General features: G+C 42.5%; 1 protein-coding gene across 2 annotated transcripts; it reads left to right on the top strand.

Moving 5' to 3' along the window:
• Positions 1-1,767: 1,767 nt before the first annotated feature.
• LOC118373876 (uncharacterized) lies at positions 1,768-23,005 on the top strand. 2 transcript variants are annotated; one of them, XM_035760145.2, is made up of 4 exons: positions 1,871-2,054; positions 16,849-16,930; positions 17,090-17,194; positions 18,102-23,005. In XM_035760145.2, exons 3-4 carry the CDS (start codon positions 17,101-17,103, stop codon positions 21,821-21,823), a joined length of 3,816 nt encoding a protein of 1,271 aa, XP_035616038.2. In that variant the 5' UTR covers positions 1,871-2,054; positions 16,849-16,930; positions 17,090-17,100; the 3' UTR covers positions 21,824-23,005. The 2 variants fall into 2 exon arrangements, 1 of the variants encoding a protein (XP_035616038.2); XR_004823501.2 differs by lacking the exons at positions 16,849-16,930; positions 17,090-17,194; positions 18,102-23,005 and adding an exon at positions 4,361-4,932 and having other exon boundaries at positions 1,768-2,054.
• Positions 23,006-23,808: the final 803 nt, after the last annotated feature.

Here is a 23,808-nt window from a genome sequence, read left to right as displayed (position 1 = left end):
CAGTCTCGGGGTCACCAAGTTCAACCAAGTATATTCAAGATCGTGATCCAATAAGTATATAGGCAAAATAATCCAATCCTCTAATATTGTTCTAGTCCAACAAAAAGTGTATATCCTAATACTAGTAACTTCCAACTCTGTGTATAGACTCAATATATTGTAACTGGTATTTTGCTGTTTCCTTGTATTGCCAATCACATCTGTACCTGATGTCTCACTGAGTGACCGCCACTTTGTCTGTATTCAAGAGGTGGTTAGACCTCTGTTTTTCTTAGACTCAGTCTCGGGGTCACCAAGTTCAACCAAGTATATTCAGATAGTGATCCAATAAGTACATAGACAAAATACCGTGAAGCTCAAAGGCTTTGTGCTCTAAACAAAGTCAACTTCCCACAAACACAGGTGGAAAAAAGGGCTGCCTAAGTATGGTTCTCAATCAGAGACATCGATAGACAGCTGCCTCTGATTGAGAACCACACCCGGCCAAACACAAAGAAATACACAACACAGAAAATAGAATACCCACCCCAACTCACGCCCTGAACAAACCAAAATAGAGACATAAAAAGGATCTCTAAGGTCAGGGCGTGACAAAGATGTACAGGAAATAGTGACGGATTCTAAATATGTACAGGAAATAGTATTTGAAGATATTCCATTGTAGGGGATGAATAGAGGAATTACTAGGGCCACATGGGAAAAAAATAGCAGGTATACTAAAATCTGGGGATTATATAGTAGTGCATGTACTAGGCCCACCAAAAGGGCACATGGACAGAGGACCAAGAGATGGCAATGGGGAAGTTTGTTTAATGATGGGAGGTGGTGGATAAATAGATCCCAGGGGAAAAAGACTTATACCTCAAGAATGTTTATTTTGCCTTTATTTAACGTGGCAAGCCAGTTAAGAACAAATTCTTATTGACAATGGTAGCCTAGGAACAGTGGGCCTTGTTCAGAACTACACATTTTTGCCCTGTCAGCTCGGGGATTTTTTTTTTTTTTTTTTTTACCTTCATTTAACCAGGCAAGTCAGTTAAGAACATATTCTTATTTTCAATGACAGCCTGGGAACAGTGGGTTAACTGCAGTGGGCAGAACGACAGATTTGTACCTTGTCAGCTCGGGGGTTTGAACTCACAACCTTGCGGTTACTAGTCCAACGCTCTAACCACTAGGCTACGCTGCCGCCCCATTGGGGCTTGCTGATTGGACTTTGGGTCAAGACTACATGTTTGGCAGTGTTTAACTAGTCCGTGTTTAACACTGAACATAATTGAACAGTAACAAATTTCATATGAGTGAGTACTTCAAGAGTAAATGATAAACTCTGTCTCCAATGTTACCACAGAAGCTGACCTTTACTCATTATATGATTTACAAGAAGAGTGTAGGTGTGGGGTGGTGTGGGGTGGTCACGTGTTTTACAATAAAAAGAGATTTGGTCAAAGACAGTACAGTATGAAGATAAGCGAAAACTGCTTCTCTCCAACAGAAATCCCGACTACACTTGTAGGGGATGTCATGTTGACGTTGGCTAGTGACGCTCAGGCGTAGAAACAAGTCATCGGTCTAACGGTCGTCTCTTGCCGTACTGCGCATGTACAGCCCGTCAAATCAAAGGCAGTCTTTCGATATAAACTTGTTTTTGACGAAAATTAAAACGTGTCACTTTATCACTTTCACGAGGTTGGCGTAATAACATGTTCAACTACTTAAGAAATTGACTCGAATCTTGGTTGAGCCTTTTGACTTCGGGAAAATTAATAACTAAGGAAGATATTTCACTCTCATTAACTTCTCAAGCCCCAAACCCCGGCACTTCCTTTTTAGTCTATTTCACAAGTGTTCCTGGAAATCTTGCGATGTTGCGCCTCTGGGTTTAGAAACTCTGTGATTTGGTCTATAAAAGAGGGTGTCAGACGCCAGTCTACATCTTGGTAGAGATTAATCTCATACTTGCTGGTGTATGTTGAATCCTTGGCTTCTATTCTGAACATCTACTTGTGATTTTATTCTGTTTGACATCCATCGGCAAGCTTCGTTGATTTAAGGTAGGCTACTACCTTAATACCATATTTCAACGGTAGGCTTAAATGGTTGCTTAGCAAAACCTTTACGGGAAATCATTAAATTGTTGGTAGTTGGCGAAACTGGCACGTCCGTTTGGGATATTACAACAACGAAGAAATGACTTTAAACAAATACGTTGTTTTTTTCAATCGGACATCATTGCAACCAAAAAAAAACACTGCCGGATGCTACTCTGTTTTCTTTTATCGCTGCGTTGTTTCACCAAATGTAGATTCTAGCTTGAATTGATCTTTGAGAAATGATCAACAAATTGTGCCTTTCTCCACTTATTGTGGTATACAACTGAGCGATGGGGCCAGGGGAATGTAAACCCTGTCAAATTGACAGTGCTCTAGATGCCAAGACCGACATAATAGTTTTAACCATGCTTTTAATCTATACATTGATTCTTTACATTTACAAACAATGGAGTAAAATCATCGTTTATGTGGGGTTCTAATGGGGTAATATGATTGTACTAAGCTCATAACGTATTTAAGTTATATTCTTCAAAAACGTATGGTTATTCTGTGTCAATTTAAATGTCCTCAAATGTATGTACCAATCCCAGACTGTAGCTTTTCAAACAAACTGATTCGCACTCAAAGTTGTCGCGTAACGCTTACTTCATTTTCGATATTTGTATTATTCTCACTGCATCGGGGATAACGTACACAGACGTTTCAGCTAAACAGCCTTCAGTGTAGGTACAACTTTATTTGAATTCAAAACAGCGTTTGTAAAGAACAGATGAGCAGCAGGTGGTTCTATTCAGGGTTGACTCGTCAGTGATGTGTATTTTCTGCTCTACCTGTATACAAATTAGTTACAAAGAAACAGAATTATAGGGTATGGGAGCAGGAATGAAGGGCAACTCAAATCAATCGCACCAGGTGTCCGCTCACCTAAATACACCGTATCAATTCACACAGGACATCAGGAAAAGCCGTTCATAAATATTTGGAGCGAACTCATAAACGATAAGGTCTGATATGGACGGTGTTCTTGTTTTACAGTCTATATGTGGCTTATATGAAATAGGTGAAGTCTAATGCTTAGTTTACACCATGTGGAGATACAGAATTTAATGTATATATCCACATGGCTTCTCTTTGTAGTAATTTGTTGTCATGTTCACCACATATACGTGGATTAACTTTTTTGATCCCGACGCAAAGCAATTCATTAATATAATGATTGTGTTCTGTGTTCTATAAAGTGTCTCAACTGGCAAGGTGATATTTTGACTTCTAATAGTGGATTTATGTTCTCCAATACGTACTTTCAAGACGCGGGATGTTCTGCCACTATACATCTTATTACAATAACACTTACATACAGCACCAGTCAAAAGTTTGGACAAACCTACTCATTCCAAGGTTTTTCTTTATTTGTACTATTTTCTACATTGTAGAATAATAGTGAAGAGATCAAAACTATGAAATAACACATATGGAATAATGCACTGTGGTAACCATTTAAAAAAACAACAAATCTAAATAAATTTTATATTTGAGTTTCTTCAAAGTAGCTACAGTTTCTTCTGTTTTTGTTGAGATGTATTAATTAACTGGCTTCTGTTCAAGCCTTTAACTTGTTTTGGAGCTTTATCAAGCCAAATATCTGGGTGTCCTCTAACGCAAAAAACGCTCAAGGAGAGAATTTGATTGTCTATCATATTATTCCTGTCTGTGTACTGTATCCCTGATGGAGTGAAAATAATCTGTATATAATAATTTACTGAAGCCTAGCTAGTTTGAGTGTACTGAATTACTATTGAGATTTAGAAGCACTTGAACGCAATCATGTTGAATTTACACATTCACCAACTTGGAAAGAGACTCAGAGGAAGACAGCATGACTACTACTTTACACACCCAGCACCATTTCACTTGAACGGACAGATGAGAAAATATCTATATTTTTTCACGAACAATATATTTTACATTTTTGTTCAACTTTATTTAACTAGGCTAGTCCATTAAGAACACATTTACAAATGTTTATTTACAGTGTTTGTAGATTATAAACAGAGGCGGTTGTTATATTGTCTCAAGGTATTAAAGAAACAAAGTTAGCCTTGTTTGACCATCCTGCTAAGTGGATCACAAATACCTTAGTAGCTTCTACTGAGTCTAAGAACCCACGTTTATCAAAACAAAATGTAGTCGAAGCTGGAACACTTTCTTCAGGAAACAGTACCAAATATACAGTACAAAAAATACTGTTTCGAGAGCAAAAGCATTCACTGTCTGTTTTTTGGTTATTTTCATATCTAATCTCTAAGAAAGTCGGAGACCTACAAGATCAACAAGATAATGGGTGGAGATGCATCAAGAGAGCGAGCGGATCAGGCAGAGAAAGACCGCGATCAAGCAAGAACTGATAAACAGAAAGCGGAGGAGGACAGACAGAACATGGAAAAGGAAAAACAGAACATGGAGAAAGAAAAACAGAAAGCAGAGAAGGACAGACAGAACATGGAAAAGGAAAGGAAAAAGACAGAAGAGGATAACAGGCAGCTCCTAGCTGAGAAAGTGAGAATGGAAACAGAACAAAAGATGGAAGAAAAAAAAAGACAGGAGCTTGAGAACCAAAGACAAACATTAATAAAACACAATAGACAGCGAGAGAAAGATGAAAGGACAAGAATTCAGCTGGAAAATGCAAAACGAGATCAGAAAACTGTATGAAATGTATCCACATATTAAGAGACAAAGGCATAAACGGTTAAATGATCCACATAATGAATTATTGGACAAGGCACACAATCATTGTATACCTTTTAATATCCACAAAAACAATGCCTGTCAATATCTGAGAATCCTCTGTAGCTTTGCAATAAATAGATTCTATTGATGCCTTGGTGTCCGATCTCTTCTCTGACACGTCACACCTGACAATCCAAACAGTTTAATCGGGATTTATTACATTCAGTATTTACATTCAACTCCCTTATAGGCCGGCATTCAATGCAAGGCATGTTTTCTATAAACATGTATCCATACCCAGTATGTTAGCCAGTGGTGTCATTAGGTCTGGGTTTCCAGGGCTTCAGCCCTGAATGTTAGTGGTCCAGCCTCGACCATTTTGATGGTATTTTTTACATTCCATTCTGGTATGAGTTTCCATAAGCACACATCAGTTGCGCTATGCACATTTTAATCACTAAAATAAACTATCCAATATTCTTTGCTAGGCAGTAGCAGAAACTGCAAGAAACCCCTGGTGTGACTCAGTGTCTGCTGTGATTGGTCGAGATATAATAACATTTACATTTAAGTCATTTAGCAGGCGCTCTTATCCAGAGCGACTTACAAATTGGTGCATTCACCTTATGACATCCAGTGGAACAGCCACTTTACAATAGTGGACCGCTCCCATCCCTTGACTCCACCCCTACAGCACCGGTTAGATGTCAATCCCATCACTCAGTAAAATCTCTCAACATAACACAACAAATATGGATATTCAGAATTTCTTCCAAAAAGGCACAAAAAAAAATAGCAGGTTGAGGTTGAGTAGTGAATGAGGAACAGTCAGGAAGTCAGTGCAGCAGCAGAGTTAGCTGCAGGGTTGTTGGTAGCTAACTAGTCTCCATCAGCATAAGGGTAGACTAATGCTAATAAGTGAGCGTTAAGTTTCAGAATCCTAAAGGTGTTGGTTGTGAGTCTGAGTTATTTAACAGTATATTTAGTGAATGGGAAAGCTAAGGATGTTGATAGAAGTCATGATATTAGTAAAAGTCGTTTTTTCCAGCAAGTGTATTTGATGGGTTTCGTTTCTGTAGCTAGCTGAGACTGAAGACATGAGCAACTGTTTTTTTGACAGAAGCACATATCCTCTGACAGCGACACAGTGCCCCCTTGTGGACGGAAGCTGAAATTTGGTACAACATAATTAACCCTTTTTAAAATGATCAATGTTGAGGTGGTAGAACTGATGAAATTAATCACAGGTGTTATAACCTATATCATTCTACATGTAAACATGCTTGGCTCGTGTTATTTCCATATAGGCTATGTAACTTTTTGTAAAGAACTGCCCATTATTAAATTGGTGAAATTATTTCATTGTGCTTTTATTTTTACTCTTTTTTTCCATTTAGCTACTTATTTAGTCACTTCCTTTTACTATTGTTGTTGCATTTTTGAGAGGGGAACCTGCAAGAAGGGGCAGGGCAGCCTGAAAGAGGGGGGAAAAGATGGCCAGTTTTGTGGTTATATTGTACAGTGAACAAAACATTAAATACACAGGCCTTTAAATTGTGTCCTCAAATGTTATGTAATGGTAGAACTGACGAGTTCTGTTAACTCATTCCATTACAAAAGTCCATTTTTCTGTGGCTCAAGTCTCTTTATATTCATAAAGCCTAGGGGGCTTTTGTAGCTTCTTATCTGTCGTGTTTGGAGTTGTGTTGAGCTGTTATGTGAACATTTTAAATGTTTCTTTACAGTTGAGTTGCCCTTGTTGTGTCAGTATACTAGGATACTAGGATAGGGCTGTAACGGTACAGGTATACCTAACAAACCGTTTTGCACGGGACCTTGGTTTGGTCCGCACTGTGAACCTGATAGAATACAAAATATATTAAAATGAAATATTAAAACACTAGGCTATGCTTACACTGTGTTGTATGCCATTGTCCCGTGAGTAAAGCTGAAAAAACATTGTACGTTATTCTGTTATCAGTCACTTTACAACAGCGATGGACAGAGTTGTGGATAAAACATTAATAGTATGTTCTCCACTGCTCAACGAGAATCGCCAAAAAGATGGAATTCAAATTATGTAATAAAAAATGTATGGTACAACAACCAAGAGCCAAAAGGTAGGCTGCTATTTAATCATCTGAACGGTGTTATTTGTAACTGTAGGACAAGAAGAAAGCACATGCAGTGTAGCTAGCTATCTACAGCTGGCAGCACATAAGTAATCATCAATTCGGAGTGCAGCTGCATGCGGCCAAGATTGTAATGTCTGTAGTAAATTTGGGTTGACTTTGGATATCCCTATGGGGCTAGTTAGGGACCATAGGTAAATTATACAGCACATGGTAACATATGTTAAAATTCCAATAGCTCCAAATGTCAATGACTTAACCTCAAACCAACTGTAAATTGTATAAATGCCTTTGCAAATATTGAAAGTGTTAATGAGAACTAAAAGGTGTGCAACATGAAAATATTGTCTCCTTTACATTGTGTAATTTATTGCCGATCCCTAACTAACCCCAGAGATGGGCTATTCAAAGTCAGGTTGCACACCAGCCAGCTGAAGCTAATTGGTGAACTAATTTTGCTAACTAATCCCACCTGCGAACACACACACACGAGACACCCACATGGAACCACACTCTGAAACTAACTCATGGATGAGTTCAGTCATGGCTGCTAGCATTTCTTAATGAACCAAATCTAAAAGGAGACCAAATCAGGAAGGGCAGTCGCCTTTTAAATCTATCTGATGGCATGTTGTACCTCTTCCTTGCTACCTTTCAGAGCCAAGGAGGACTGATGAGAACAGCAGGCCAGTAGAGCACTTAGAACAGCAGGCCAGTGGAGCACTTAGAACAGCAGGCCAGTGGAGCACTTAGAACAGCAGGCCAGTGGAGCACTTAGAACAGCAGGCCAGTGGAGCACTTTGAACACCAGCAGCTAGGGGCAAATGGTAGGTTAGAGGAGGATTTAGGTGAGCTAGACACAGGCCCAAAACAAGTTAAGCTACCTCAGTATCCCCCTGGCCATTCTGGATTGCAAAACTAAAGAGACCCAGCAGACAAGACACAGAGATAGATGGCAACAGAAGTAGAAGTAGATGAGGCACAAAACACAGAGACAGCAACACAACAATAGCATATGATGCAGAGACACCAGAAGAGGAAAGACAAAGAGACTGTAACAAACAAGAACATGAGACAGCAACTCAACAATAGGATATGATGCAGAGACACCAGAAGAACATAACAGAAGAGGAAAGACAAAGAGACTGTAACAAACAAGAACCTAAGACAGCAACACAACAATAGGATATGATGCAGAGACACCAGAAGAACATAACAGAAGAGGAAAGACAAAGAGACTAACAAGCAAGAACCTGAGACCGCAACAGACGAGGCAACAGAGAAAGTGACAGAGTAGATGGAGAGTGAACAGAGATGGGTTTAGCACACAATCACTTCAACCTGCTCTATAGATTAGTGATTAGAGAGGAGGGTAGACAAGAGACTAGGGAAAATGATGGTGTCTGCTGTGTGCTCATGTCAGCGATTGGGTGCAGAGATGTAGCGGAGTCAGGCGCAAGACGCAGGTTTGAGCAACACAACTGAGTTTACTCACAAAAATCAAGCAATATTCCAAGTAGGAAAATACATACAAACTAACACCTACAACAACCACTAAGTGTCACGACCCCTCTGCAGTGCAGGGGCGGTTCCTCCTGCAGGCAGAGGAGGGTCGTTAGTGATTGGAGTCACCTGGGCTCGGGGTATTTAAATGGATTCACTAATCACTCTTCTCTCTCTCTCAAAACTTTGTAGTTTTACTTAGTTTTCACTCAGTCATTCACACAGCAAGATTCATGCATCCCTGCACTTTACATACACCTTACATTATGATACTTTCACACCTCATTCCTTTTTCTTTGTTTACAGTTAATAGTTTGGTTTGTAATAAAGAACCTTTTTGATTGGCCCATACCTGTTCGTGTCCCCTCATTTTTTCCACAGGCTATGAGCCGGCCTGTGACAAGTGGGGGCTCGTCTGTAAGTTAAAGTTAATTGTACTTTAGTCTTACTTTAGTATTTTAGTTTACTTTAACATTTTGTTATAGTTAAGGTTTTGTCTAGATTGTCTTTGTCTTATTATGGATACCTTTTGTTTATTTGTAATTTGGCTAATTTGATTATTGTTTTATAGCTAACTTGGGTGGGTTTAGGATACCACATTTTTTTGTTTGAGGGGATGTTTTGGTTGGGCCAATATTGTTGAAGAGAGTTGAGAGCCATGTGTTCTTTTGGTTTAGTTAGCTTGGTAGCTAAATTTTGTTAGCAATTCACTCTGGGTTTTTCTGGGTTTTGTTCAGGTGAGAGTCCTCCCCTGTTCAGGCTTATTTATTTTATTTGATTTTATTTCACCTTTATTTATCCAGGTAGGCTAGTTGAGAACAAGTTCTCATTTGCAACTACGACCTGGCAAAGATAAAGCATAGCAGTGTGAACAGACAACACAGAGTTACACATGGAGTAAACAATTAACAAGTCAATAACACAGTAGAAAAAAAGGGGAGTCTATATACATTGTGTGCAAAAGGCATGAGGAGGTAGGGGAATAATTACAATATTGCAGATGTACAGGTAGAGCAGATTGCAGATGTACAGTCATGTACAGGTAGAGATATAGGTGTGTAAAAGAGCAGAAAAGTAAATAAATAAAAACAGTATGGGGATGAGGTAGGTGAAAATGGGTGGGCTATTTACCAATAGACTATATACAGCTGCAGCGATCGGTTAGCTGCTCAGATAGCTGATGTTTGAAGTTGGTGAGGGAGATAACAGTCTCCAACTTCAGCGATTTTTTTTTTTTTTTTTTTTTTTTTTTTGCAATTCGTTCCAGTCACAGGCAGCAGAGTACTGGAACAAAGGCGGCCAAATGAGGTGTTGGCTTTAGGGATGATCAGTGAGATACATCTGCTGGAGCGCGTGTTACGGATGGGTGTTGCCATCGTGACCAGTGAACTGAGATAAGGCGGAGCTTTACCTAGCATGGACTTATAGATTACCTGGAGCCAGTTGGTCTGGCGACGAATATGTAGCGAGGGCCAGCCGACTAGAGCATACAAGTCGCAGTGGTGGGTGGTATAAGGTGCTTTAGTGACAAAACGGATGGCACTGTGATAAACTGCATCCAGTTTGCTGAGTAGAGTGTTGGAAGCAATTTTGTAGATGACATCGCCAAAGTCGAGGATCGGTAGGATAGTCAGTTTTACTAGGGTAAGTTTGGCGGCGTGAGTGAAGGAGGCTTTGTTGCGGAATAGAAAGCCGACTCTTGATTTGATTTTCGATTGGAGATGTTTGATATGAGTCTGGAAGGAGAGTTTACAGTCTAGCCAGACACCTAGGTACTTATAGATGTCCACATATTCAAGGTCGGAACCATCCAGGGTGGTGATGCTAGTCGGGCATGCGGGTGCAGGCAGCGATCGGTTGAAAAGCATGCATTTGGTTTTACTAGCGTTTAAGAGCAGTTGGAGGCCACGGAAGGAGTGCTGTATGGCATTGAAGCTCGTTTGGAGGTTAGATAGCACAGTGTCCAAGGACGGGCCGGAAGTATATAGAATGGTGTCGTCTGCGTAGAGGTGGATCAGGGAATCACCCGCAGCAAGAGCAACTTCATTGATATATACAGAGAAAAGAGTCGGCCCGAGAATTGAACCCTGTGGCACCCCCATAGACTGCCAGAGGACCGGACAGCATGCCCTCCGATTTGACACACTGAAGTCTGTCTGCAAAAGTAATTGGTGAACCAGGCAAGACAGTCATCCGAAAAACCGAGGCTACTGAGTCTGCCGATAAGAATATGGTGATTGACAGAGTCGAAAGCCTTGGCAAGGTCGATGAAGACGGCTGCACAGTACTGTCTTTTATAACCATCGGCGGTTATGATATCTTTTAGTACCTTGAGTGTGGCTGAGGTGCACCCGTGACCGGCTCGGAAACCAGATTGCACAGCGGAGAAGGTGCGGTGGGATTCGAGATGGGCAGTGACCTGTTTGTTGACTTGGCTTTCGAAGACCTTAGATAGGCAGGACAGGATGGATATAGGTCTGTAACATTTTGGGTCCAGGGTGTCTCCTCCTTTGAAGAGGGGGATGACTGCGGCAGCTTTCCAATCCTTGGGGATCTCAGACGATATGAGAGGTTGAACAGGCTGGTAATAGGGGTTGCGACAATGGCGGCGGATAGTTTCAGAAATAGAGGGTCCAGATTGTCAAGCCCAGCTGATTTGTACGGGTCCAGGTTTTGCAGCTCTTTCAGAACATCTGCTATCTGGATTTGGGTAAAGGAGAACCTGGAGAGGCTTGGGCGAGTAGCTGCGGGGGGGGCGGAGCTGTTGGCCGAGGTTGGAGTAGCCAGGCGGAAGGCATGGCCAGCCGTTGAGAAATGCTTGTTGAAGTTTTCGATAATCATGGATTTATCGGTGGTGACCGTGTTACCTAGCCTCAGTGCAGTGGGCAGCTGGGAGGAGGTGCTCTTGTTCTCCATGGACTTCACAGTGTCCCAGAACCTTTTGGAGTTGGAGCTACAGGATGCAAACTTCTGCCTGAAGAAGCTGGCCTTAGCTTTCCTGACTGACTGCGTGTATTGGTTCCTGACTTCCCTGAACAGTTGCATATCGCGGGGACTATTCGATGCTATTGTAGTCCGCCACAGGATGTTTTTGTGCTGGTCGAGGGCAGTCAGGTCTGGAGTGAACCAAGGGCTGTATCTGTTCTTAGTTCTGCATTTTTTGAATGGAGCATGCTTATCTAAAATGGTGAGGAAGTTACTTTTAAAGAATGACCAGGCATCCTCAACTGACGGGATGAGGTCAATGTCCTTCCAGGATACCCGGGCCAGGTCGATTAGAAAGGCCTGCTCACAGAAGTGTTTTAGGGAGCGTTTGACAGTGATGAGGGGTGGTCGTTTGACTGCGGCTCCGTAGCGGATACAGGCAATGAGGCAGTGATCGCTGAGATCCTGGTTGAAGACAGCGGAGGTGTATTTGGAGGGCCAGTTGGTCAGGATGATGTCTATGAGGGTGCCCTTGTTTACAGAGTTAGGGTTGTACCTGGTGGGTTCCTTGATGATTTGTGTGAGATTGAGGGCATCTAGCTTAGATTGTAGGACTGCCGGGGTGTAAAGCATGTCCCAGTTTAGGTCACCTATCAGAACAAACTCTGAAGCTAGATGGGGGGCGATCAATTTACAAATGGTGTCCAGGGCATAGCTGGGAGCTGAGGGGGGTCGGTAGCAGGCGGCAACAGTGAGAGACTTATTTCTGGAGAGAGTAATTTTCAAAATTAGTAGTTTGAACTGTTTGGGTATGGACCTGGAAAGTATGACATTACTTTGCAGGCTATCTCTGCAGTAGACTGCAACTCCTCCCCCTTTGGCAGTTCTATCTTGACGGAAGATGTTATATTTGGGTATGGAAATCTCAGAATTTTTGGTGGCCCTCCTGAGCCAGGATTCAGACACGGCAAGGACATCAGGGTTAGCAGAGTGTGCTAAAGCAGTGAGTAAAACAAACTTAGGGAGGAGGCTTCTGATGTTGACATGCATGAAACCAAGGCTTTTTCGATCACAGAAGTCAACAAATGAGGGTGCCTGGGGACATGCAGGGCCTGGGCTTACCTCCACATCACCTGCGGAACAGAGAAGGAGTAGTATGAGGGTGCGGCTAAAGGCTATCAAAACTGGTCGCCTAGAGCGTTGGGGACAGGGAATAAGAGGAGCAGGTTTCTGGGCATGGTAGAATATATTCAGGGCATAATGCGCAGACGGGTATGGTGGGGTGCGGGTACAGCGGAGGTAAGCCCAGGCACTGGGTGATGATGAGAGAGGTTGTATCTCTGGACATGCTGGTTGTAATGGGTGAGGTCACCGCATGTGTGGGAGGTGGGACAAAGGAGGTATCAGGGGTATGCAGAGTGGAACTAGGGGCTCCATTGTGAACTAAAACAATAACTAACCTGAACAACAGTATACAAGGCATATTGACATTTGAGAGACATACAGCGAGGCATACAGTAATCGTAGGTGTTGAATTGGGAGAGCTAGCTAAAACAGTAGGTGAGACAACAACAGCTAATCAGCTAGCACAACAACAGCAGGTAAAATGGCGTTGACTAGGCAACGGGGCCGACAGATAAACATAAACAAGCAGAATGGAGTACCGTGATTAATGGACAGTCCAGCGTGCATCAGCTATGTAGCCAAGTGATCAGTGTCCAGGGGGCAGCGGTGGATGGGGCAGAGAAGCTGGACTGGCGAGTGTTATCCAGGTTTAAAAAACTAACAATGACTAAATAGCTTGTAGCTAGTTAGCTGGTTAGCTTCTGGAGGTTCTTGAGTGTGTTCTAAAAATTAAAAATAATAGCGATTCCGTATCACATTGGGTGAGGCAGGTTTCCGGAAGGTATAAACAAATAAAAAATCGAAAAGAGATAGAAAGTAAATATGGGTCCAGTGAGTGTTTGGGACGCTGCGATTCAGACGGTTAGCAGGCCTGTGCTAACAAGCTAACAGTTAGTAGGCCGGGGCTAAACAAGGTAGCAGTTAGCGGACCGGGGCTAAACAGGCTAGCAGTTAGCAGGCAGAGTTAGAAGGCAAGGAGATGGCAAGGGCTAGAGAGTTAGCCTTTGGGGGACGTCGCGATGGGGTGAGTCTGTTTATTCCTCTTCATGCGGTGACATCGATAGACCGGTCGTGGGTCCGGGTATTGTAGCCCAGGAGTATGCTACGGTGGTAGCACAGGGGCTCTGGCCGGGCTAGCTTCAAGCTAAGTGGGTGGAAACGCTAGCCAGGAGTAATCATAAGGGGTTGCGGTTTAGCTAGATAGCTAGTTGTGAAGATCCAGCTGAAAAATGTTCTGTTTGCGGTGGGAATCCGGGGATAAAAAAATAAATAGGTCCGTTTTGCTCTGGTTAGAGTCGCGTTGTTTGAACTGGCGAGAGCTTTCCGAGCTAAAGGTTAGCTGATGACCGGTTAGCTGAAGACCGCTAGCATAGCTGGTAGTTAGCTGGCTAGCTTCAGTTGAGGGGTTCCGGTTCCAAAGTAAATATAAATACTTTAGGAAAAGTAGCTACATTGGGTGAGGCGGATTGCAGGAGAGTATTTGGAAGCTGAGGTTTAGCAAAATGTTTTAAAAGATATGCGAAGAAAAATATGTAAAAACGAAAGGAAAAAAAACGATATATACAAGGGACACGATACGACAGGACGTCTTACTGCTACGCCATCTTGGTTGGCTACAGGATACAGAAGGTGAGAAGGTGAGTGTCAATAGGAGGCTCGTGGTGTTTTTGTTTTAGGTGGCAGTGAACGTGGGTAGAGCATCCCTTTCCCTTTTCCCCTGTATCGTCTCGGGAGCACCTCCGTGGTTATGGGGGGAGCCGCCAGTTTCTGGTTGTCTTTTCCACTCCACTGGTTTTGTGTGCATAAAACCCCACCACATGTGACTGCACGGAGACCAGGGCCAGTTAGTTGTTTTTGGAGGATAGTGGGGTGTGGCTCCTGTCTTTGAACCCAGACTCACAGCAGGTGAGTTGTGTTTTTTAAATATTTTTTTTTAGCATTTGTAATAGTTTTATTGGATGAGGAAAATGTCTTCCATTCTGAGTAGTTTTGTTCAAGCTCCTTCAGAGGTAGCCTTAAAGTTGTGTACTAAGGAGCAGTTAATTGAAATTGCTGAACATTATCAGATTGAGATTGTTGATTAAAAAAATAAAGAGACTGTTAAAACTAGATTAAAGCAGGGTCTTAGAGAAATGGGTGTTTTTTGGGGTCTGTCTGCTAGTAGTGAGGGTGCAAGTTTTGTCTAGCCCTTTAACGTTTGAGCAGCAGATTCTGAATCGCACTAATAGACAGTTTGTTTTACAGAATCTTCGCTTGTTGATCCAGACACATACTTTGCTTTATTTGAGCGTATTGCGGAAGCTAGAGCTTGGTCAGATTTGGACATGACTATGTTGTTGCAATGTCCTGTTGCAGCCTCTGACCACCAGGGTGAGCTTTTTCAGCCTCTGACCACCAGGGTGAGCTTTTTCAGCCTCTGACCACCAGGGTGAGCTTTTTCAGCCACTCGTTGAGTTTGATTCTCAGTCTTCCCACTGATTTTTCAGCCTTTTTTTCAGATGGTGTAGTGTCCCTGGTAGATGGCAACAAATGTTTAAATCAAGATCTTAATTTTACCTTTATTTAAGAAGGCAAGTCAGTTAAGAACAAATTCTAATTTTCAATGACGGCCTAAGAACAGTGGGTTAACTGCCTGTTCAGGGGCAGAACGATAGATTTGTACCTTGTCAGCTCAGAGATTCGAACTTGCAACCTTCGGTTACTAGTCCAATGCTCTAACCACTAGGCTACCCTGCCGTGCTCCTTTAACCTAGTTTGTATCTTCTCTCTGCTGACCCCTACGGGCTGTCTGTGCCTCTTTCCTCTTAAATTGCTCCCCAGGTACCAGGGCTGCCGAGTTTGAGGTGCGGAAAGTCAGTTTGAATGTTGGACCCTCATTTTAAGGAGGGGGGTGTCACGACCCCTCTGCAGTGTAGGGGCGGTTCCTCCTGCAGGCAGAGGAGGGTCGTTAGTGATTGGAGTCACCTGGGCTCAGGGTATTTAAACGGCTTCATTAATCACTCCTCTCTCTCTCTGCTCCTCCAGGTATGATCATGTTTTGTTTGTCACTTTGTAGTTTTACTTAGTTTTCACTCAGTCATTCACACAGCAAGATTCATGCATCCCTGCACTTTACATACACCTTACATTATGATACTTTCACACCTCATTCCTTTTTCTTTGTTTACAGTTAATAGTTTGGTTTATAATAAATAACCTTTTTGATTGGCCCATACCTGTTGTTTGTGTCACCTCATTTTTGCCGCTGGCTATGAGCCGGCCTGTGACACTAAGACACCAACAATCACGGACAGAACAGAAAGGTATGCCAGAGGGTTAAATAAGGAACATGATATGGGAATTGAAACCAGGTGTGTGTAATACAGACAAAACAAAACGAAAATGAAACATGGTTCGGTGGTGACTAGAAAGCCGGTGACGTCGACCGCCAAACAAGGAGAGGGACCGACTTCGGCGGAAGTCGTGACAGCTCAGCCCTCTACCTATTACCTAAAGCTGCTGTATGTATTCTAATTACTACACTGCTTGGATACTGTGGGATCCTTTAATCAGTTTGGCTTGTTGGGCAAGTCTGTCTGTTTGAAGTTGTTGAGGGGTTTTTGGTAATACACTGCAGATCAAAAATCGAATCATATCAAACTGTATTTGTCATATGCGCTGAATACAACTGGTGTAGTTCTTACCGTGAAATGCTTACTTACGAGCCCTTAACCAACAATGCAGAGTTTAAAAAAATAAGACATTTGCTAAATAAACTAAAGTAAAAATAGTTTTCCAGGCTAGAGACCTACAGTAGCTACTATAATTGAGTACTGGCAGTGTCTGCTGTGGCAGGGGGAAAGGTACAAGTTAACTCGAATATCTCATCTCTCAATGTTCATCTCAAAGTGCACCAAATTCCTGCGTTTAGCTGTTGAAATTCCATTTTTTGGGGGGGAGCTGAGCACCCAATATCTTCAAATTCTAGAAACTCCCAATGATGTTAGCATGGCTTATAGTTGCATAAATGATGACAATGATATACGGTTTTATTTCTCCATTGTTTACAAACAAGAAAGTAAACCATATATAGCTTCAAAATACATTTTAAAAACTATCCTGTGAATATCATCTAGAGCGCTGACTGACAGCCCTTCCAGAGGGTTACCAGCCTCATCCAAAAGCTAAGCTGAATGCAAAGAACAGAGGTGTGGCTGCCGTTTTGCTGAAGAACGATTCCAGAGTGAAAACTTTTCTAATCACAATTGTAACATGTCTCCTATTTTTTTTATTTTTTTTACCCTTGGTGCATTACTTCAGTCAAATCTTTATGTGTTTTAATTAAGACTGTATTATGTCTGCCAGTCATCAACATATACAGTGTCTTTGTGTTTCTGCAGTTCAAGGGTTTTATCCAAAGAAATAAGAGCTCCAGAGACCTCTTCCTGTTCAGAAAGAACAACAAGACTGGTGGACAAAGATGTGAGTGACTCAAATGTTTCCATAACATACAACATGTATATCAGTGATTTTTACACACGCTGCATTGCCTGGGCAATGAGCAAAAAACAGCCAAATGATCTGTTGAAATGTTCTAATACCGTGGCTGCTGAAGTAACCCCAGTACTGATATGTTTTCAGAACACTGAGTCATGTCTGACTTGGAGACCATCGAGCTAGCCGCTCTGGGCCGACCCTTCCAGCTGGGGATGCTGTATGACTGTCGTAGAGATGTCCTCATCCCAGGTACAGGAAACTATTCCTCTTTGGTTTGGAGGTAATCAATATGCATCATCTTAAATTCATTGACAGTGTTTCCACCATTGAGTTGGATAGAGGGCACACTGTTCCAGCACGGGGAACACCATTGAGGGCTTTCACCATTTTAAAGTAGTTTCTATGGGTTTAGGAAGAATCAACAGGAGGGGTCAGCCAATGAATTGCACTCCTGAACAGACACTCCATAACTGCAGAAGCTAATTAAAATTGTTGATTTACTTGCATGTGACAGAACGCTAAATTGTAGCTGGTCCCATCAGATAACATGGCATATGCTAGCCCTATGCTAACCTCACCAGGTGGCACTAATTGTATTCTGTCTGACCCAGATTTAATTCCTTATTTAACCCAAAGGAAGTCTCTCCCAGTTGAGTACTTCAAATGGTGAAAGTCCTGAATGGAGCTGCCCATGCTAAAACAGGCTTTTGGGCACTTAAGTCCTCTATGATACTGTCACAGAAGCGGTCATAAGAAAAGCTAGAGGACGCACTTGGGACAAAAGGGTGATGGCATACAGGTTGGTTTTGTAGTGTTCCTATAGTAGTAATGCTGTCAATGGCAAAGATGGCACTTTCTTAATGATTGTATGTGGCACCATTTGTCCCTGTAGGGGAACATTCTAGATAGAACTCTTTCTGGTTCCAAATAGCACATTTTATTTGTAACAAAGGTTCTATTTGACCTGAAAGAAGCTCCAGATAGAACCCCTTTCCAGACTGGTTCACATGGTGCGACAGAGCATTCTTTACTTCTGAGGGTAGGAGGTGTAGGTTTTCTAACTATGGGTTGACACCTAGAATATTTACTTTGAGTTCAATATGTGCACCATAAATTTCACAATAAATGTTCTTTGGTCATTCTCTTTAAACTGCAGGTATCACTCTCTGGGATTCTGAGATGCTTCAGAAACACATCAACGTCTGTCCACAACCGAACACCGACTTCAAAATCATTGCTTCAGACTCAAGTGAAGCCAAGTCAGAAGCTTTGAATGTGTCTGCATCTCTTGACGCCAGTTTTCTTGGTGGCTTAGTCAGTGTGAAGGGTTCTGCTGAATTCCTACATGACAAAAAGACCTCAAAGCGTCAGTCTAGGGTTTCTCTGCAGTACCGTACCACCACTCGCTTTGAGCAGTTGACCATGGACCACCTGGGGGCAGGAAATGTGAAACACTGTAATGTCTTCCAAGAGGGCTCTTCAACCCATGTGGTGACTGCCCTGCACTACGGAGCCCAGGCCTTCTTCGTTTTCGACCAAGAGGTTTCCTCAGGAGAAAACCACCAGGACATCCAGGGAAATCTGCAGGCTACAATAAAAAAGATCCCTCTCATATCAATAGAAGGACAGGGAAATTTGAAGATGAGTGAGGAAGAGAAGAGAGAGACCAATAAATTCAACTGCACCTTCCATGGTGATTTTGCACTAGAAAACAACCCTGTCACATTTGAAGATGCCATCAAGGTGTATGCTGGCCTGCCACGTCTGCTAGGGGAGAACGGAGAACATGCTGTGCCCATGACCGCCTGGCTCTATCCTCTCAAGAACCTGGACTCTGCAGCTGCCCAGCTAGTCAGGCAGATCAGTGTTAGCCAGGTGCGTCGCGCACAGCGACTCTTAGACGGACTGGACAATACTGATGTACAATGCCAGGACATGATGAAGGAAGACATGGCTATCAAGTTCCCTGAACTCAAATCCAAGCTCAACAAGTTCAGGGACTTGTGCTCAGAGTACAAGCTGGTGTTCCAGAAAGGTCTCTGTAAGGTTCTTCCCAACATAAGAGGAGGAGGAATGGAGGAGGAAGAGCTGATCAAAATGCTCAACAGCAAAGAACGTTCTCCATTCCAGAATGACCTCTTGATCACGTACCTGGACGACAGAGAGAGAGAGATGAATGTTGTCAGCTCTTACCTTGACATAATGAAAGAGGTACAAGTTGTGTACTCAAGCAGTGAATTGGATGGATTAGTGCTTGATAAAGCTAATGATTATGTTGTGTGTTTTGCATTATCCTATTTGAAGGAGAAAGAAGAGTATGTGGTAGTCCTGGAGAACTACTTGCTGGAAGAATCTAAGAGTGATTTTTCACAGACACCATACAACCCCAACGCAGCCGGGAAGACTGCAGCAGAAAAGTGGTTTCGCTCGGGGGAGGTAACGACCCTAACCAGACAAACCATAAATCTGTTCCTAGACTTCAAAGAGTCAAATGAAAGCAGAGAAAATCTTGCATTCTGCATTGCATCAATTCCAAACAAACTCCTCACCGCATCCTCCATCCATGTCTATGAAAGAGGGACACTTTTGAATCCACAGTTTGAGCTGCCGTCAAAGCCAGGTGTTCCCACCATCAAGAGTCTGGAGCATGACTGTGTCCACTTGCAAGTCAACCCTCCCAACCTTGGTGTTACCTCTGTGGAGTCATACCAGGTGTTGTACCAGGCTGAGCAGGCTGACTCTGAGTGGACCGAGGTCAAATCTGATCCTACAACTAACCAGGTCACCATCAGTCGTTTGGACCCATACAAAAAGTACCGCTTTAGCTGCAAGGCAGTGTGTAGACCTGGTGTGAGCCTCTCCAGTGACTGGACAGAATACGTCAGGACCCGCCCATGTAGCCCCCCTGGACCACCCGCAGAGAAGAGGATAGAATCAGGAAGTATCAGAGTGAACTGGGACATTCCTACCAAGGCGGGAGATGATGTTGAAGTCATTGGTTATGTGGTTGAATACAGAAAAAGTGTAAAGACTATAGACAATCAGATGTGGCACACCATCAAAACCACCACTAGAGAGAGTACACTGGAAGGACTAGAGGCTGATACTGCATACAGCATCAGAGTCTCTGCTAACTGTGGCGAAACTGGGAACAGTCTACCCAGTCCTGAGACTGTGCTGACTACCCTTAGGGTCTCTGATGCCCAACCGAAGACAAGCAAATCAACAGGAGCAAAAAGTCAGGAATTCCTAAAAATATCCCAGAAGGTGGAAAACGGCAAACCCTCAATCCACTGGCTGAATCTGGAACAGAAGTTTGGTGTAAGTGACAGTTTTGACCAGTACACATTTGGGAAGAAAGTTGAGCAAGGGAATAACAAGGTGATATTGCTTCTGGGGGCCACAGGTGCAGGAAAAACAACTCTGGTCAATGCCATGATAAACTACATCCTCTGGGTAAAGTGGGAAGATTGTTACCGCTTTAAGCTCATCCATGAGGTGACCAACAGGTCCCAGGCTGAGAGCCAGACTGTGGTTGTGACATCATACGAGCTCTACAACCAGCCAGGCTTTCAGATTCCTTATTCTCTGACCGTCATTGACACACCAGGGTTCGGGGACACCAGAGGAATGGCTCATGATAAATTGCTCATCCAGATGTTGAAAGATTTCTTATGTCATCCTTTAGGGATTGATCACATTGATGCAGTCTGCTTTGTAGTGCAGGCACCACTTGTTCGTCTCAGTCCTTCCCAGAGATACATCTTTGATTCCATCCTGTCCATCTTTGGAAAGGATGTTGCTGAGAACATCCTGATGCTTGTGACATTTGTTGATGGGAAGCACATACCGGTGCTAGAGGCCATCAATGCTGCAAATCTGCCCTGTAAGAAAGACAAGAAGGGGCTACCAACCCATTTCAAGTTCAACAGTTCATTTCTGTTCTCAAAGGAGACAGAGAGCAGCTCTGAAGAGGATGATTCTGATGATGATCATAAGGCCCAGTGTCCAGAGCAATGGAGGTCAACTTTCAAGGAGATGAAGAAATTTTTCCAAGCACTGGAAAGCATTGAGAGCAAAGATCTGACCCTGACAAAGAACGTTCTGAAAGAACGTGAGCTTCTGGAGAAGACCATGACACGCCTGACCCCTCAGATCACAGCAGGTCTGTCAAAGCTAAGTGAGATCAAAAGCTTCAAACAGTGTCTGGAGAACGAGGACGAGAACATGAAACAGAACAAAAACTTTGAGACCGAGGTAAATGTGCTGCAGGTGAAGAGAAGCAAATTATCCCAAGACTTTGCAACGAACTGCAAGGTGTGCAATTTTACATGTCACACCTGCTGTTTCCTTCCAATGGAGGATGACATCAACAGTTGTGCTGTGATGGATGATGATGGTAACTGCACCATATGTCCAGGAAAATGCTCTTCCACTGACCACGACAGGGAAAAAGTCTTATTGACATATGAAACAAAGACTGAGAAAAAGACTGTCCAAGAACTGAAGGACAACTTCATGAAGGCGTGGGGCAAGTCTATGGAAACCAAGGAGATGCTGGATAAGCTTGAGGATGAGTTTCATAAGATTGAGGACGCGCTGATGCATTTGATCAAGCAGTCTTCTGACTGTCTCAAGAGACTTAATGATGTTGCCCTGAAACCAAGCTCTCTCTCCACTATGGAGTACATTGAGATACTCATTCGCACAGAGGAGGACGAATGCAAGCCAGGCTTCGAGGATCGGATCGTAGGGTTGAAGAAAATGAAGGCAGAGTCTGAGATTCTGGATAAGATTGCAAAAGGAGAAGATTTACTCCCAAATGAGAGATCATTCTTAAAGGATAAAGAGGATAGAGGGCAGGAGATTCCAACATAAGCCGGATGATGTCCTGATAACATTATCTGGAATCCAAATTGAGTCTCCATTTGAACATTAAACTGCCCAATATTGCAGCAACATTTGTGTTTACCAGGAAGATCCAACTGAGATCTGGGGTTCATTGGATTTGTATTAAAACTCTTAGCCTCTGTGGGAGAAATTATATACATGATTTTGGTAACACAAGAGAAAGATACACTTATGGGTTCATTCCCTGTTCTGGTAAAAAGCATTTTCTATTGTATAGGGCAGGAAGCAGTTAAAGGCCATGGGGGTATGGGACACTAAAAATGCAGACACATAGATGCCTAGACCAGCTGGACAAAGATCAGAGGGATAGAAAAAGGAGGGGGTCAGCCAAATGACCAACTGATGGATTACAGACATCAATCGCATCACAGGGGAGACACATAAGTCTGTTTGATCTTAGACAACCATATGAAGAGAAGGTGACCAAGGCAGCTGGACACACTAAAAACTAGAGATAAAAAAGGCCACAGGAAAAGGGGATGTATATTATCTTTAGGTCAAAGCAAGGGTCTTGTCAACATTATAATCTGGCCGAAAGCAGATGTGGGCGTTACTGGGCTGAACAAGCAGGATTAGGATGTAACTGTATTTGCATTGGGGGATGAACTGATGATGTATGTGTGGGTATAAAATGAAGAGTGAAAGAGCTCTGGAAAGGTGTGTGTTCCTCGGACCGCTCCGGCTTATGATACTGTTGTATTAAAAGTCTATATTGATTTTCACAAAGTTCTTGGTTGTGTCATATTTGAACCGATTTGCCACTACACCTCGTGTAAAGCCATATGTTAATTTGTCCACCCCAAGGTAACTGAACAAAAATTAGGGCCTAATTTAGATCTAGATTAAATCAGAGCTACATAGCAAATCATTGTTTTTGATTAGGCAATGTCAGAGGTGCAGGGCCGGCCTTCCATTTAGGCAAGATTGTGGTGGCAATTGGCTGCCGCCCTCCAGTGCCCCTGATCAGCTACAACACCGCCAGCAGCACCCCAGCCACCCGCTCATAGCGTTGCTGCAGTTCCCGCCTCCACCCCATTCCCGCTTCTCCCGAAGTGCAGTCCCACTATCCTTGGTAGCTATGTTGATGTGTGATTTTATTTGGGATAATCCAATTGTAAAACATTAATAAAAAGGAATCTGCCAATTAAATTATTGATTGTATTTTGTGTGTGATGAATACGATTAGTGATTAAGGCAGTAGCCTAACCTAGCCTGTTAATGTTAGCTAGCTACTACTAGTGGAAATAATTTTAGCTAAAAGTAAGCTATAGTAAGCTATATTAAAATATTTGTTACCATGTCTAACATAGAGCCTTATTGTCACGTGATTAGTATAACATAGAGCCTTATAGTGTGATCAGTATAACATAGAGCCTTATAGTGTGATCAGTAGAGCCTTATAGTGTGATCAGTATAACATAGAGCCTTATAGAGTGATCAGTATAACATAGAGCCTTATAGTGTGATCAGTATAACATAGAGCCTTATAGTGTGATCAGTATAACATAGAGCCTTATAGAGTGATCAGTATAACATAGAGCCTTATAGAGTGATCAGTATAACATAGAGCCTTATAGAGTGATCAGTATAACATAGAGCCTTATAGTGTGATCAGTATAACATAGAGCCTTATAGTGTGATCAGTATAACATAGAGCCTTATAGAGTGATCAGTATAACATAGAGCCTTATAGTGTGATCAGTATAACATAGAGCCTTATAGAGTGATCAGTATAACATAGAGCCTTATAGTGTGATCAGTATAACATAGAGCCTTATAGTGTGATCAGTATAACATAGAGCCTTATAGAGTGATCAGTATAACATAGAGCCTTATAGTGTGATCAGTATAACATAGAGCCTTATAGTGTGATCAGTATAACATAGAGCCTTATAGTGTGATCAGTAGAACATAGAGCCTTATAGTGTGATCAGTATAACATAGAGCCTTAT

The sequence above is a fragment of the Oncorhynchus keta genome, chromosome 11, assembly GCF_023373465.1.
Source record: "Oncorhynchus keta strain PuntledgeMale-10-30-2019 chromosome 11, Oket_V2, whole genome shotgun sequence".
Taxonomy (NCBI): domain Eukaryota; kingdom Metazoa; phylum Chordata; class Actinopteri; order Salmoniformes; family Salmonidae; genus Oncorhynchus; species Oncorhynchus keta.
This window is presented reverse-complemented; position numbering and strand designations above follow the sequence as displayed.